The sequence below is a fragment of the Trichoplusia ni genome, chromosome 7, assembly GCF_003590095.1.
Source record: "Trichoplusia ni isolate ovarian cell line Hi5 chromosome 7, tn1, whole genome shotgun sequence".
Lineage (NCBI taxonomy): Eukaryota > Metazoa > Arthropoda > Insecta > Lepidoptera > Noctuidae > Trichoplusia > Trichoplusia ni.
In genome coordinates, this window is record NC_039484.1 from 9931706 (window position 1) to 9949641 (window position 17936).

At 38.1% G+C, this 17936-nt stretch overlaps 2 protein-coding genes across 4 annotated transcripts in view; one reads left to right on the forward strand and one right to left on the reverse strand.

Moving 5' to 3' along the window:
• Window positions 1-8861, forward strand: part of LOC113495535 (visual system homeobox 2-like) — a 72577-nt gene extending 63716 nt beyond the window's left edge. For all 3 annotated transcript variants that reach the window (XM_026874288.1, XM_026874289.1, XM_026874290.1), the window contains 3 exons: window positions 7357-7487; window positions 7911-8093; window positions 8660-8861. In XM_026874288.1, the coding sequence (XP_026730089.1) occupies window positions 7357-7487; window positions 7911-8093; window positions 8660-8776 (431 nt within the window). In that variant the 3' untranslated portion in view covers window positions 8777-8861. The remainder of the gene's footprint in view (window positions 1-7356; window positions 7488-7910; window positions 8094-8659) is intronic.
• A 2768-nt stretch (window positions 8862-11629) lies between these two features.
• LOC113495536 lies at window positions 11630-16183 on the reverse strand. The gene is made up of 4 exons (XM_026874291.1): window positions 16087-16183; window positions 15072-15257; window positions 14511-14664; window positions 11630-14140 (listed from the first exon to the last, which is right to left on the reverse strand). The coding sequence occupies exons 1-4, from the start codon at window positions 16165-16167 to the stop codon at window positions 14049-14051; spliced, it is 513 nt and encodes a 170-aa protein (XP_026730092.1). The 5' UTR covers window positions 16168-16183; the 3' UTR covers window positions 11630-14048.
• Between the last annotated feature and the right edge of the window lie 1753 nt (window positions 16184-17936).

Sequence of the window (17936 nt, forward strand, 5' to 3'; positions counted from 1 at the left end):
AGTTAGTTTATTAAGTAGTAAAGGATCCACTGAGAGAGCGTCGTCGAAACAACTAGCTCTCTCTTAAAGGTAAGTTCTTAGATATTAAAGAAAGCGAACCGATGCTCAAAGAACTCTTGATGACTTAATAAGAAACATGATCACGTGACATACCTCTTGATTCAATACTCCTTGGTGAATACACCATATTGTGGTCATTCAGCCACAGATAGAATGCCTCGCCTATGAGCATGAGACTTGGACAGTTTCTTACCGTGATGATTTTGTTCAAGAGACGAGAGCAGTGGCGGACGGGGGGCGCCCGTAGCGGCGAGCCGCCCCCGCCTCGCCCCGACCACCGAGCCCCGGTGAGTCACACAAACATACTAACACACAAACGTGTACAAGCCTCTGTTGTCTGCACACAACAAGTAATTAGCCTCGCATCTTGAACAAAATTGTCACGGAATTTCATTAGGTTGCATTTTAAGTTCATTCCTCCGACAACGATTTAAACCTCAATAGACTTGCCTCACGAAACAAATGTGTTTATCAGACATAAGACTGCATGTGGTACATGTTTAAGCTTATTATTAGCTGTATGACTTACTTAGTGCCGGGGATAATTTACGGATCTTCAACAATTGCTGTAAATCACAAACATGATTTGATTAGTCCTATTAGGTTACTTCAACAAGTTTATTAGTATTTCTAAATTGGGTAATTTAAAGATACATAACTCTTACGCTGTAACTGTTATAGACTAATTATGTAATAATAACAATGTATGCAATCAAAGTATCGTCCTTGCTTTTATTTCGATATTGTTATGTACTGCATGCCACGAGTTTGTCTATACAATATTTATAATCAGACATTCATTTGTAACATCATAAAGGACTCTATACATAAATACATGATGATAAGATAATATTCACTGAACCGGAATGACTTCAACACATGATCACAACAACTCATATTGAAATGGAAATCAAACTGATCAGTCTGTCTAGAACTAGACTTGTATAATGTCGCCTGAATTTAATCACATTAGAATGTTTTTAAAACAAATGGAACACTAGCCGACGACAATAGTGTCGCCCAAATAAAGAATTTACACATTTACAAGCGTTAACATTGACAACATACTCATCGATTGTAATTTTTTAACAGTGATTTGAGTCACAGAACTTAAACTCATTAAAGAGATATCTTATTTACATAAATTCGGGCGACTTTTATCAGTCTTCGCGAGGCCATTTACAAATACTGATTTTATATTAAAAACACATTTCATCGGAACTTTCAAAAGAAGACTCTATGAGTTATAAGTAGACACGATGTCTCGCCATCAGAACATTACTTGAAGCCTTGTGTCAGCACTCTCGCTACGGAGCGCTGCACAACTACGAGCACTTTGTATTGAGGTCGCAACTCGCTCACAGTTTTATTCCCAAACTAATCTAAACTGTCAAAGGTAGAACAAAAACAAAATGTCTTCACGAGGCGAGCGCCGCGCCCGCGCCTCGCCCGCGCCGCGCCCGCGCCTCGCCCGCGTCGCGCCGCGCTCCGGCCGGAGCGACGGCGCTGCCAAAACAAAGCGACGTATAATTTTTAATCCCAACAACAAGAGATGTTCATTTTTCACTGCGGAAAGGCTTCTACTGAAGGCAACAATAACAATACCGACAATACACGCTATTTTAGACTCTGCGCTACAGAAATAAGAGTGCTAAAGCTTTTTAAATAAAATAGTGTTTTGTATGAAAACAAGAATCCGTTGACAGCTTATGAGGAGGTTTTATTTGTTTCAGTGGAGACGGTAAAGGAGCGTTTGTCTGTGTAGAGCTGTTAGTTTGTTATTTGTACGAAAGGATCCAGACTAATTTGTGGGATAAGCCACTGGCGGGCTTTGGACAATATTTTCGTTTGGAACTCATAAAAATGATGTTGATTAAAAACGATGTCTTTATTATTAAAAAAAAATGTTGCAGTTTTCTAAGTTATATCAGTAAAAACTATAACAAATATAAAAAAGAAATCTAACAAAAAAAATATTATAAGGAGGTGATCAACTGAGACAAATAACAGATATTCACAATCATAACAACTTGATAATTGAGCGTAGACAGTTCGTAGCATTCGTAGCACTGTGCTACGATGGGTCTACGTATTGTAGAAAAATAACCAAGACGATATTTTAAATAGGTAGGCAGGATTAGTCATGTACAGTAATCAAAAGCCTTATATAAAGACCGAGCGGTCGTACAAATAAACACGATAATTTGAATAATAAAGACGTTACACAAAAACTGAAACGAGATCTAGAGATATGAATTAATAAAGCCTAACTTCTCCCCTAAAGCCTGCGTCGGTGAGTGGGGGCCTCCCGTGGGGGGAGCGCGGGTGCGAGGCGGGGGCAGGGGGAGGCGGGGCGGCGCGCGGGCCGCGGGGGGGAGGGCGGGCAAGATGGCGGCCGTATTGTCTAAGCCTTGATTAACGTTGATTTAAGGGTTGCCACCGGGCTTACATATTAATTATGTACTTAACTGTACTCGGGCGGTGTTTTTCTACCTGACTGTATTTACGTGGTTTATTTAGGTATTTGTAATGAGGGCGTTTTGTGGCCACTGCCTCGAGGGACTATTGTTGTTGTTCACGATATAGCTGTTCTGCCTCAGCCACGGGGCTGCTTAGTTAATAATGTAGTCATTATCTCATTAAACATAATTAAACTCAAAAAATTACGAAACGAAAGCAATTTCTTTAAAGTAAAAATCATTATCTCAATCATTTAATTCACCATTCATGAAACATTAGTGACGAATATTTTAAAATGTCTAGATTTGGTTGATAATTAAAGAAAATTAATTATGATTTTTGTATTATTGTAACATCAATAACCGAAGCTTCACCCAGCGGAGTGAAAGTAATTGACATTATTGGGTCAAAATACTTCCATGGTAACTCATTATGGATAAACAACAAATCTTTAAATACGAAGTAAACTTAAAAAACAAACACAAATAATAAAAACACTCTCTAATAAAGACTGCGATTTAAAATTCAAATAAAACTTGTGACAAAGCTTCCCTTCGAGTGGCAACATTGACAAATGGATAGTAATGCGCGCAGAGAGCACGTTACTGAATTATCTGCCTATTACCCACTTGCTTTGTGTCTGGCGCTTTCATCTCGCCGCAGACCACACTGAACCATTATCTAAAGTGAAAAGTATCGCCACAAAAGGAAAGCATCTGCCATTGAATTATCTACTCTAAACCTCGCAGACACTAGAGACACAATATAGATGATGTGAGGTAACCTGCGACGGGAGCCGAGTGGCTTTCACTTTGATGCCTCGAGATTTAAATAAGTCATCTTTGAAGTAATATTGAGTGCATCAGCACTCGGAAGCCGAAAGAGTTTTATTAGGCTCTTAGAGATCCCGAGCGATAGACACTCAGATAGGCACTAGACGTTGCATTTTAACTATAGTTCAAAAGTATTCATCATAATGGAGCAGAATAGAAATGCATAATAGATCAAAACGAGACAGTGACAGGCTAGTTATAGTCAAGGTAAAAGTAGCAAAGGTAATTAATTATTATGATATTACCTCATTCTCGTAGCGTACATTTCGCTCACGAAGTTTTGTACTCGATATATTGGTATTCTCTTTATATTAAATCACATAACATTTTAAGCAATAATAACCATTAAATAATATTATGATTAATTATATCGTGAAAGAACGCTATTATGCTTACTAAAATAAATCGTAGATTTCCGAAAATACAATTTGTTCAATTTACAAATTGTATACGTAGATAGTCATCGTTTATTTAACCGTGATTGTTAGCTCAGATGAAGAAAATAACAAAACATCAGGGAAATTAATCTGTTCTGACTACATTATGTTATATCAATTTCTAGAAAACCAATGGTATTTATAGAAAAATCACCAGTAGCAACAATCACCAGCATTATCTAGCAGGTAGTCAGTTAGACCGCCAGGTAGGTAGTTAGTAAGGAACTAGACCAAAGCGCCTTATATCTGCACGTATTCTTAATTAATCTTCGTATGTAGGTGGGTGTGAACAAAGCTCTCAGTTCTAAATCAAGTGGATTTACAGCGGAGCGGGAGGTGCGAGCTGCGGTGCTAATGGACAAACTTGTGTTAATGGCACACAAATCACACAGTATCGGAGCCCGCTAATGCCCAGTTAACTTTGTTACCGACTTGATTGATTGGGGTTAGCAACTACTTGCGGGCTTTGTGGTTATTGTATGATACTTTTTATTAAAGTACTCGAACTATATTCTTATGGGAAAAAGGAATAGTGGCTGCTGTGCTATTTAATTTTCTGTAATCGTGTACGGAAGAAAATAGTGATTTGGTAATAGGAGAGAGAAATTGTAATGCAAACCGGCTCGTTTGACCAAGAATCCTACTACTATTATAAAGGCGAAATTTATAAGTATGGATGTATGGATGTTTGTTACTCTTTCACGTAAAAACTACTGAATGGATTTGAATGAAACTTTACCACAATATAGCTTATACATCAGAATAACACATAGGCTACAATTTTTGAGGTTTCTAATGTGAGGTCGTAAAAAAACACATTTTTTGCGCTTACATTGCAAACGCTGACTGAATCCTACAAGATAGATAGAAGGCAGATAGATAGATAAAAGGCAGGTATAAATTGTAAGTTATATCTTCTAACCACGCGGACGAAGTCGCGGGCAACAGCTAGTTAGATCATATTTTGTTTAATTCGTTGCTTGTGTGAATGCTGAAATTAAAATAACTCATTTTTATTTACGTAATAGTATACGTATAGTTAGGTTTGTTACCTCGTAGATAGTCATTTACCTATAACTTAACTTTTCAATTAACATTGACAAATTATCGTTGAACGTATTTTTTTAATTTTACATGTATCTATAGAAACCTGGTCTTATGGGCGAGAATAACAACAACTGTGTAGTATACTTTTAATATTTCAAAAATTTAGCAGTGGCAGCAAACATTATCACCATTTAACTCCTATAACGTATTAAAACTAAACCATGCGTCAATTATCATTCGAAACGACGTAAATCAGCACTACCATCTTTCCCTTTCCAAAGTAATCATGTATAATGCAAAGATAGTGCCGCGAGTAGCATCCCTGTGACACGAGACATCTCCGTAACGTCTGCAGGTCCACAGTGTTGCAGCTGAAATAAAGCCAAAGGAAAAGAAATAGGTTAACTGCTTATTTCCCTCACAGCTAGATAAGAGTAGCGAGGGAAGTATTATCATTTCTTAGTTTCCGCATACTGTTGATGAAATGCAGTTTATACTTTTCATCTGGAAAACAGGAACAGATTGAATTAAAGACTAAAAGGAAAAGTTTAAGTGTTTGTTTAATTGTAGTTCCATTTGATAATAGCCCTTCCTATTGTCAAACAACACAGCAAATTTTTTGACTTCGTCAATCAGGAATATGATACGAGTATATGTATAAGATAGAATTCTGTTACTTCGTGGTATCTACAAATGGCATTTCGCGTTCGCGTTAATACGAAGACGCACATTTAAACAAAAGCCAAGAAATGCGTTTATCTGGTTTCGAAATTTTTAATCTTGACGATACGCGTGTTGTTTCATTTTAAATACTCAAACATACAAATATAAACGATGAAATTATACAGTAAATCGCGTTCTGTAAGCCCTTAAGCAAGATTTTATACGTCGTGCACAAGATGAAATAATTAAATAATTCAGCATGATCCAACAGACACATCATAACTCGAGAAAAATATGTAAGATGGGAGTGAGTGGCGCATGACGGCGCTCTCGCTCATAACTCAGTTTAATATAAAGCACGTTGAAGTATTTCAAACAACAAGTGCGTGTTCTCCGGGGAATGTAGTAGAGCAGGCAGCTCTGACGCTGCGGTGGCGGGAGTATCCTGGCGTGATTAGATATTCAGTGCGGACCGACACTAAAGATCTCGTAAAAATACTACCCGCACTGATATTAAACCAGGGATGTGCCACACGTACATCACAGACGGATGAATTTATTACTTGAACGATCGGTACGACCAAGCAACGATGGTCTTTCATACGTTTTAGGAACAGTGAACAACGTGAAATGTATAGAGTTCTCATCGGTTTTTGTAACATAAATTTTGTTTGGCAATAAACATACTACTACTTGATACTTTCAGGAGTTTCTACAATCAAAAGATGATTTTCGTTATTAAATTATTTTAAAGTATTTGTCCAGTTTAATTTCTGTGACAAATGAGAGCAATGTGTTTGAGGTTCCTACATTCGTCTATCCAAGACTTGCTATGTCCAAGAAATTGTTTTTTTCTTAACATTACCCTTAAGGAAACAAAACTACTTCATACTTATCTCGGTTGGAGTAAACATATAAATTAAACTACACTCTTTATAATGTCTATGGAAGGACGTGTACGTTTAGTTTGGCGTATCTTGTAAAATAACGGCAAGTTCTTTAAATGTAAAAATATTTTTAATTTTATTTTCTTTTGCCTCAAAATTCATTTCAATTCTGTAGCATTAGTGTTATCTTATGATTGTCTACGCAAATCCGTAGCTTGTCGTGTAGCCCTCACGCCCGTGTCATTTATAACGCGCAGCTCGGCATATTAGCAAGTCGTGTCCACGTCCCGGCCGCCATCCATCATGGCGCGCATACCGCACATCATTCATTAACATTTTACGTCTCTCAGCGAATGCGTTATGCGCTAGCGGCGGGCGGCGTGAGGGTTCACTCACAACTACTACCCATAACTACTACTTTGTTGCAGACTTAGGGTTCAGACATTATAATCGTAAATGTTGAAAGACTGTTACTGTGGTGTGGCTTGTTTGGCGAAGGTTTTTAAGCAAACTTAATTGCATTTATTTCCGTGAGCATGTTTTCGTTTCTTGACTGCATAAGTGTATTTTTTGCTACGATATATTGATGTCAGAAGTTGTGTTCCCACCTTCTTTTTGAATTTTAAACTTTCGTCGTACTATTTAAGAATTAAGAGTCTATCGTTAATTTCTGAACACCCATGAAAAAAAATATCTTATTTTTTAATCTGATTTTACAATCAGAAACCGCTTTTATCTTTCTTACACTTAACCGATTAAAAAGTGTAACAGCGATTCGTAGTGAATTATCAAGATTTGTTTTTCAGCTTGATGTTGCATACAAAGCAGATTCAAAGCTTTTTAATGAATCCTTTCTTCCAGGGCTCTCAAGAAGTGATGACCTTTTTTGCGAGTATTCGAGTATCTTACCACTAGTATTAGAGTTTAGTTTCCTATTCTTTATACTAACTGGTTGTGTTTGGTGTTCAGGCATGCACCGCAAGTCCATCGAGGCGGCGCGCCACCTGAAGGAGTCGGGCTCGGAGCGCGAGGGCTCGGAGGCGGAGCCCGAGCGGGCCACGTCCGCCTCGCCGCACCACCACGACACACACGACGTGCAGGTCAGTCATAACACTAACACTACGTATAATATTAAAACCAGTCTATCCCAACGCGAAACGCAAGCCTTTTTCCGTGTAAAAAAGGATGGAGACAGAATGACCACGAATTCTCAGTGAAGGTTTTAAGTTTTAAGCACAACGAGATAGTTATTCAGAAATCTACGTGGACTAGCGCATTTTGAAAAATCATGCGTTTTATCTACTTACGTTTTAAAAAAAAACTGTTAAATAAGGAACGTGCAATATTGGCAATAGTAGAAAAAACTCGTAGCTTGTTTCAGCATTCAGCAACGGTGATAAAACCAGAATTATTATATCCATTTGAATAGTTTTACCGATGCGTGCGGATCGGAATGCATCATCACAAACTACTAGTAGTAGCTCTCTTCAAGGAAAATTACTAATCCATATTGTTGTATGTAGGCGCAGAGTTCCCCGGCGAGTTCGACGACAGCGTCGTCGTCAGCCAAGGGGCGCGCGTCGCCGGAGCCGGGCCGCGAGCTGTACGAGGACGCGGAGGCCTTCCGCAACAACAGCATCGCGTGTCTGCGGGCCAAGGCGCAGGAGCACCAGGCGCGCCTGCTCAACAACAACCTGCTGCTACAGGTGAGACAACACTACACGGATAATGGAGTTACTGAGTACCTACCTGGTCGAGGGTGTTCCTTGGTCTTCTAAGTATTTTATTGATGATGAATTTAGGTGTAAGCATATTTGTATTTCGTTACTTATTAACAGTATAAATTAATGGCTTTACATCTGAATGTTTCTGTTTTTCTTTTCTGAATAATACCTTTAGAGCGAAAATCCTTAATCCTGCAAAATGTTCCGTTTTTTACCCGGGGAATCCGCATGGACTTTCTTTGTCCAAGGGAAGGAGGGGTATGTTCTTACCAGCTGTACCACCAGATTGTTTCACCCATCCTTAGTACCTGGTTCCAAGGCAGCTAATTGTACTCGCTGGGACACACCGAACTTAAGTGCTTCGGTGGTTTCCGTTGGTTTCATTGTAGATCCTGGCTTACCGGAGTAAGCCAGGACCACGGGCATGTGTGGCGGGCTAGTCCCGTTAAAAATTCCTAGTACTTGAGCTCACGGGACTGCGATACAAACTACCCAGATAAACCTAAAAATGTTCCCTAGTTCAAGGTTGTGTCTGTGTAATGTTGCAGGTGCGAGGCGCGGGCGCTTGCCGGGCGGGCAGCGCGGAGGAGGAGGGTCCCGCCGACATCGACGTGGGCACGGAGCCGCCGCCGCCCGCGCACCATCACCTGGCGCACCTCTACTGACCGCGCGGGAACACGCCGCCGCAGCGGGGCTCGTGCGAGCGAGAGGCCGCTCGACAGGGGACATAGTGTCGGAGACGTGATACAAGAAGATATGAGACTAGTTTCAGGAGTTATTTGTCTTTGCGTTGACAAATGAGAGAGCAAATCCTTTATCTTCGTTTGACTTTCAACTGCTACGATATGAAGAATGATCTTTGCCTTCTTAAGCAATAAACATGATGGAACTGCATTGAGACCATATTGTCATCTGCCAGTGTCCCCCGTGTGTCAGCCGCTGCTGTATGAAGTGAATTCTGTTCACTGCGGAGTGGAGTGTGTCGACTCTTTGTAATTATGTACATTAATAGCCCCGTCTCGTGCAATACCTTAGTTAAGTATTTATCTGTGTAGCCCGACTTGCAATGTATAAAGTTCCCCTGCTTAGATTTAATAGGTGATGCGAGTTGGACGACCGGTCATATAAAAACTACGTACAGGTTGTGAAACCCAAACAAAAGAAAGCTTGTGTGCCCAAATCTCGAAATGTATTTTAACTCGCAAAGCATTTTTGAAAATTCATTTCATTTCCATTTTTTATTTTATTTTATAGGTACTTATTAGGAATAATAGTTTGTAAAATTGTACTTAAATCCGAGTACTTATTTGAATCAGTTCGTACAACTCGCATTACTTCAAATTATTGTATAATGACTCCTTAACATTATTTAGATATAATTGTGCCCAGTGTAGTGTAAGATTTCGAGGCAAGGAAAAGACTATGTAAATCGAACTAGATTGTAAATGTAAAGCTACTATAACTTGTCTCGTAAGTTCAAACTGTCGTTATTTTAATATTGGCTATGATATGTTTAGAAAAAAGTGAAATTATTTATTTGTTTACATTGCGGCCGCGCGTTGTAATCAGAAATCAATTAAGTACTTCTTAATAAATTGTTTATTTATTCGAAATACAGCAGGTATTGTATACCTAATTATTTTAACTATATTTTAACGTAGACTAAGTGTAGAGTGTGTACAGTATAACGGCGCGCGGCCCTCTAACTTGTAGACGACTCTTACAACGAATATTGTAAACCCTTGACTTTCTGTGACACAATATTGGCGCTAACCTGGGTAGAGTCCAGTCAGTTCCAACACAAATGATCGAATCTCAATAGTACCTCGGCTACTGCAGATCTGAAGAAATCTACTAAAACGGATTCTTACCACTTCTTGGCACTATTTATTTCTGGCACCCAGACTCGGACGGCTGGACTCTCCTCACTTTACTAAATCGAATGAACATCGAATACATTCCAGTAAAGACTTTGGACTAAATTTATTAGTACTTAAATATTATTTAAAGCGACGCGTGCTACGAACTACGGGCCCATTGTATTCCTAAAGCATTAACTTAAAGTGAATTTCGCGAGCGATTGTAAAAGTTGACAGATATAAGAACACACAGGATAACAACTGAAAGATTTTTTGTAATTTAAATATTTTTCTGATTAAATGTATTAAAAAATCTGAACATCTTATAATGATTTTGTTGAATCCGATGGGTTTGTTGTGGTGTAGTGCGCGTTCGTTATTTTCTTCTTCAGTGAATCAAGATTACATGTTTAGACAAATTGTACTTATTGATCTTGATGTAAGGTCTAAGATAGACAAGGAATCGTTTGGATCTGATGTTGTATGGAATGCAGTACTTGGGATGAAACGACGAGCATGTGCTGGCGTTACTATTTTATATCCACTGATGAATACAACCATAAAAACAAATCTTTTGATGCCTTAAATAGGCATACTTTTTAAACGAACATGTTAACTATGGTTCTGGAGACTTGTGGTCTATCACCAATTCTTGGAGCCTGTTGAAGTTGTGGTAGCATGGTTACGTTCTGCACAGCTTCGAGCGGTATCTCACTGCCACAACTACCAGAGGTGATGTTAAACCCGGTACCTCCGTAAGCAACAGATATTAAGAAAAAAAAAATACATTAAAACTTACACGAATTTAAGTTTCTGCATTATTTGTAAATAAATTGAAATCAAAATTCAATTTTTGATAATAAGGTGGGTTGTTGTAAATCTATATAAGATGGGTATGACATAGTAACACTGGCCCAGAGCTAGCGTCACATTGACGCATCGTTTCAACACCGTTGGCTGTAGCAACGTTTTGTCATAAGTTACAAATATGATTAGAATCTATCGTTCGTACCCTTACTGTACTAATGCATAGAGTTGTAATATATTTATTGAAATTAAACAAATCTAAAGCAACTTAAGTAATGTGGGTCTTCATCGTAATTACATTTGTTCCGATGAATATACAACATGTATAAATTATATTTTGAAGTTTTATTTAATTTACCTTTGATCTTGGATTACCCTGGAGGTGTAAGTATTGTGAGAGGTTATCGCCAAAAATAAGTCTTTCTTAAAGGCCAAATAAATTTGGATTCCAATAAGTATACTGGTCTTGATTCAAGGCAAGTCACTACGCTGTGTAGATTGGTAGGCTCTGACTATTCTAGAGGCAGTCAGCTTGCAAAATAAGGCCGATGATAAATAGAGTTAAACCTTAACTCCACCCAGAATCAGTTTTATCATAATGATATACAAATAAATATTAAATATCTATCTATAGAGATTCCACCTGCAAGAAGAACGCTGCCCTTATATTTCCACTGTCACCTGGCGTAGTGTGGCTAAAGCTAGCTCAGTAAACTGGACAAGTAGAGGGACAACGTCACCAACGCTGCAATTATGTAGTAATTACACTAAAAAACGCTTCATTTGAATATTTAAGAAATTTTGACGGATGTAGTACCGTAGTAGGATGTAGGAATGAGAAAAACACAAATCTTTCGCAAAACAAAGCCATATAATAGCAAATACAATAAACAGCTGTCTTTGTTTCAATATAAGTATTCAACATCTATCTCAGGTATACACTTAATAAGAATAAGTAGTTTATCAAAGTATTAGTATTCATAACATCACACCTATACCCCAAATAGGTAAGCAGTGTTTTCGTCTCTTACAAAATATTCATTTAGGCACCAATATCATATCAATTTATTCAGTTTTGTTAAATAATTTCTTCGTGTAAATATCTTTGATCATGCATGAATATTTTTGTTACAATCACTGTATAATTTTAAGTAAATGTTTCATAATAATCGCAGCTTGTTACAGCTAGCGACATCTCTTGGCACTTTGAAGAAACATTCACAATATAAGGAAGAACTCTTTATAAGGAATATCTTTTTCATTAAGACACTTTTTAGACGAATTCGAATTAAAATTCACATTTTAACATTACTAACTACATTTTAAGTAAAAGTAATCAAAATTATTTTTCGTCTGTGTTGGGTAATGCTATAGGTTATTTTTCTACAAATCTATAAAGTTAGTCGGTACGTAAGGTTTAACTGCTTCATCGGAATATATGAAAGGTCTGTCACAATGTAACTTGCTTTAATGAAATGATTCAGAGGTATTTGCCCCATTTAACTAAATAGTCTACTAGATGGCGCTAGTTACATCCTTACTTCGGGCGACAGATCTAAGTTTGTCCTCCACATCAGAAACAAAACCATTGGCATCCTATATCTTTGACAGCATAACCGACACAGACTCAAAAATAAATGTAAAAATATCAAAAAGTTTTGAGACGAGTTTCCGAACAGTCTAAGGCTTACAATTGGCAATAATTACAATGAGACTCGTTTTAATACTCAAATAACATGTTATACTATCATAAAATATTTATAAACATACATCGCACAAGTTCATTAACTTTACTGTAAAATTTACGTAACAGACGTTGGAATAATCATATAAAAATAAAAAAAATCATTTGTTCTTTTATTACCCAACTGCATCGAAAGGAGGGTAACGTTTTCGAGTGTACTTATTTTGTTTTTTTGACTAGAAATACAATTTTCAACATGTTTCTGATTTCTTAGATTATCATATATAATATACGTTATATTCAAGATGTTTACTAACAATTGTCATAACAATACGCGTATATAGCAGGCACTACAGTAGAACATTTCAGCGCTAAAATACAAAACATTTAAATGCTTACGTTTACTTAACCTAAACCCGCTGCATATAATTAAATGCATTGTTGTATTATTACATAAGTGAATAGAAAGAATAGAAGAAAATTCCCCAATCAATACCTGGTTTTACTCTGTACAGAAAATACCTTTTACACGAGAGGAAAAGAGAAGACTGGTTATATGTTTTCTTGTTTAGATTATTATATTTACAAGGATCCTACCACTACTTTAGAGTGGTTCAGATTACCACGCTAAACCCACTGCGCAAAGTGTCTCGTGTCCGATCCCCGCCTAGGACAAGCGACTGTGCGATCCACGAATGCTTGTCCTGAGTCTGGGTGTATTTGTGCTTGTGAAACCACAATACAAGGATTAAATTCCCGAGTAGATCGTTTAAAAAAAACTGTTGTGGAAGCGGCGAACAGCGCCATCTCGCGTCCACAACATCAACAGTATTACTTCAAGACAATATGGTGGTATTTGAAAATGATAAATTAACAAATCAGGACTTATTTTACTCGCATCCTCTTAACTTTTCTATATGCAACAGGTTCACTTAGACACTACAACACTTAACACATTACATTAAACATATAATTACTTAAACAAATTCATACAGTGAATTCTAAATTAAACGCCAATGTGCGCTTTTAACATAATTATGAAGCTTCAATCATTTCTTCTGGTTTGTATTTTTAAAAGCGCAGTAAGAAAATTATTAATTTCGTTCGAACGCATTTTTATGATTACTTATTTTCCATTGAAAAAATGTATGCATCTTAAAAAAAGGTCTTAGTAATATACGTACTGACCTAATAGAAGCTCACTGCTTCTGAGGTATGTATTAAGGTGGGCTTATCTCTAGATGGCTTTACTTCACGGCACTAGTTTACTTAGAATCTTTTAGACAAGACTATCCAATCTTTCATAGAAATGGGCACATATCTTAAACCATATAGCCACTGATAGTATATTTAAAAAATAATAAATACGTTAGCAAATCCTATTGTGGTTTCCTGTGGGCAGGACTGCCGTGCCAAGACAACTTGTTAAAACCATCCAAATTATTTCCTGCACTAGTGAACATAAACCTTCATATTCTGTTTCACAATCTAGTCGCTAGATGGCGCTGTCAACTGTAAACTCAAAACAACAATTCGAAAAACGCCATAAGCTCCGTACCCGCATTTATATTGATGTCCTGACTTTATTTAGTACATGGTCTTGGGGCCCTCCATATCCTCGGCGCTCTTCAGCATCAGGTAGTAGCTGTACACGCACAGGATGCAGTACGCTACCGCGCCTGGAAATGTAACATGGACAAGATGTTATTTGATGATAATTAATGATGACAAATACAGGTTTAGAAAGCTTTAGAGCGACTGATCAGTTTAAAATCGAGACTAAGAAACTGTTTTATGCAATTTATATTTAGACACATGGTCTGCAGATATTTTTGATTTCTTCGGGTTCTTTTAAACGTTGCTGTCTTATTTTTCCTTAGAGAAAATTCTTATTCCTACACTGAAGTCACTAGACAGACAGAAGCTGTCTAAATCACGATGAACATCCGGGAGTGATTGCATTTCGGCCTTGGCATCTTGGGGTAGTTCGGAAAACCTGTAGAAGGTTTGCCGACCTAGGTCAAGATCTAGACTTATGATATGACTCACCAAAGAACAGCACCCCCTCGAGGAAGGACAGGAAGATGTCGGAGCCGCTGCCGGACAGCCCGCGCAGCGCCGCCAGCGCCGCCAGCGCCAGCAGCGCCGCCGCCCACAGCAGGACCATCACCACCAGCCACGCGCGGACGCCCGCCACCCAGCGCTACGGGCCATACGGACCAGAACTTTATACACATACTAACACTTACTAATTTAGTATATTCAAAGGTATAAACTGACACAACCTGATTTTTAGATCGGTCGTACGTCCAAAGGGAGTTTGAAACTTGCGATATAATACACAAGACATAATAATTGTAAGCTTGTCTCTTTAATCCCTCGCTTGTTTACCCCCAAACCACCAGGAGGAACCAGTAGGAACAATAAGCAATTTCAGACAGTGCATCAGAAAATGCGTACTCGAAGGGAAAATGACATTTCATTAATAAATATCCTTTTCACATTCAAACAAAGGCCTCTTTGGTCGCAAAAAGCCCAGACACAATTTTTTTGTTCGTTCTGAGTGGGAAAAGACCTCAACAGTAACAAGACCAGCAGCGTGCCTCTCACCTTATGTACGGAGTAGATGAGTGTGAGCGCGAGCAACACATGCACGACGGTGACGACGGCGACGCTGACCGCGATCTTGTACCACGTGGAGTACAGCGCGTCACCCGCGTCCTCCACCGTGCCCACGTACGAGCGGAGGTTCTCCGCGAACACCGAGCATAGCACCATCAGGACTAGGGATACTATCTAGAATAATAAATTACAACTAAATTATTAAAGTGATAAGCTTCGTTTTAAAAACTCGAACAGGTGGTGGGAGAACTGAAGTTTTTGCCCTGCTGAGTAGGGGTAAAAAAGACTAGAAGATATGTGTTATAGGCGAGATGATTTTAAAATGTTCTTAAATTATTAAAATATTTAAGAAAGAGTACATTCGAATGTTTTCTAATGAAAACACAAAAACGGAAGAGTAGAAAAAGCGATGTCGAGTATAATCGGTCTTAAAAGAAAATAAAATTGTTGTGGACCTCAAAACGTCCTTTCAATACTCTGAAACTACTTTACTGATAGAAAAATCATTAAATGTCAGTAATAATCGATAGCAAGAAACACTACAAAATTTGACCACATTAAACATTGGAACTCACATTCTAGGTAATAAAAACTAAATTAACATAGGTATTCATGAGCTGGTACCAAACTCCGAGCAGCGCGCGGCTCCAAAACAAAACACAGTCGCGAATATTAATGAAACCAACTCGAATTGTCTCGCGACGTTATTAATATTACTGACAATGCGAGTCGAAATATATTGGAGACACTTACATTCTTGTGCAAACCAGTTCAGATTACGTTTTAAAACAGCATTTTCAAATTGCATTATCGACGACTGGCGGTAGCAATAAATTGGGTATTTATAGTTACGGTTTCTGGGTACAACAACATTCATTTTCCTTAACACCAATTAAGAGGCTTCTCAAACCGGTAAATGCAAATGGAAACACCGGTTTAGAAACATAAACTTAAAATGAAACATAAAGGGCGAAGAGTAAAAACAATAACAAGTATAACTTACCAGATGCAGGAACCCGATGCATCGGGAGCCGAGCTCGAGGCCCATGCACCAGCAGAAGGAGGTTATGTGCGGCACACCCATCGTGGTTCCGGCCTCGGTCCGACGCGCCGCTGGCACTACTGGAACACAACATCAACCACACGGTCCAACGTTCCCGGACGCTGACTCGCCTGGTGACGGTCCAACGCCAGGCTCGTCAACCTACGTCAGGCCACCAAGTCAGTTATATGTGGCGTCCGGCCGCAAATCAGCCAATCATATATCCTATACGTCATAATTGATGTGTTATCACAAGTGAACACGAAATTAGTTTTAAGTTGAACTCTTAATTACTATCGTACTTAATGCGTGTCTACAAAATAATTTTGTCAATAGAAGTACTCTGCAATATGCAACTTGATATTGACCACAAATGATTATTTATAAAACCAAGAACATGATTTAGAGTCTCTCTCTGATGAAAAAAACACATAGTACCTATTTACATGGCTAGGTAATCGGAAAATAGTTCTTTTGCCAAAAGCCCAACATCAAAAATATCAGAAACAAGATCTACGTTGACGTAACTGATACATAGCATTGTAATTTGTACATTGAAGAGCTCAACGGTTTGGCAAACAATTTATTTCAGTTAAAACCCTATAGATCCCACGCCATAGTGATCAAACGACATTTTGATAACAGAATGCAACGATGATTCACGAGGTATTAAGTTTACTGGTCTGTTTGAAATTACGTCCAAAGTGCAGTACCTATAAACGATATCGTTGCAATATGGACTGATGATTCACTACAATGGGCCACATTCAAATTATATTTTTCTTCCGAAAAAGATTTTCCGCTTTCCAAAAGCTTCAGACTTATTCGTATTCTGATAAAGACGACCTTGACGCAGACAAATTAGCGTGATATATTTTATAGAGTAGGTACATCGATATCATCACTCAAATGTAACGGTGTGGCGAGACTGATTTATCAAAAGGAAATATCATCCATCCCTAATGGAAACGCAGGCGAGCAAAATAACCGAAGTGGACGAATAATTCAAATAAACTCAATTGGCATAGCTTTAAATGAAGGGAAAACAAGATTTAAACATCAAAAAAATCGTGCAAGGTTCGCAATCGTCAAAATTTTAAAGTTTTGAAAAGGAGAAAGTAAGAAACAAGCTTTCTTCAAATTTCTAGAATCTAAATGCAATGGTACGAAGTGACTTACTGGGTATCGTCCACCGCCATTGTCGCAACACCACTGAATCTCTAGGGATGAACATTGTATCCACGAAACAAGTCCAGTTAAGTTTTTTACGCATAATTACGTGTGGTCTGACGTGTAAGTAATTGCATAGGCTCAAGTAAAAGGCTCAAAGAGATTTGTATAAAAGTTTCACTATTTAAAGTTTGTTTAGATACTAATATGAAGAAATACTGACATCTCGTAAAAGAGAAGAGGATATACCTCCTAAAGACGCACAATAGTTTCGAGGGCTATACTTTACAATTTTTTTGAGAAAATCACATATGTAATGACCCTACAAAACCAAATTTTGTACACCTTTTGATTTTCAATCTAATTATGCTGTTGCTGTTGGACCTTGCCTCGAAGTTTATACAAATTCTCCGAGTAAAAATTCTCATGGACTTTCTTCGATAGATTATACTCAATCTCACTGGCTAAAATAACTGGAGTGGTGACTGAACACAATTCTCTCATACCAAGAACCTCGGCTTCGCAAAATAGTCTGAAGTTGTAATAATGCTAAAAAATAAGATTCGATAAGAGCCTTTTTCGTAAGCCAATCGCTGTCTCTTCTCATTAGCACCACGCACCAAGTCCCGCTAGTGATGATA

Bases quoted from the DNA above. Each gene is read 5' to 3' on its own strand.
- LOC113495536 (XM_026874291.1), bottom strand. From the start codon at position 16,167: ATGGGTGTGCCGCACATAACCTCCTTCTGCTGGTGCATGGGCCTCGAG. The intron at 14,665-15,071 runs GTGAGAGGCACG...TATGGCCCGTAG, and splicing joins TCATCTACTCCGTACATAAG to CGCTGGGTGGCGGGCGTCCG. The intron at 14,141-14,510 runs GTGAGTCATATC...TTACATTTCCAG, and splicing joins CGAGGGGGTGCTGTTCTTTG to GCGCGGTAGCGTACTGCATC.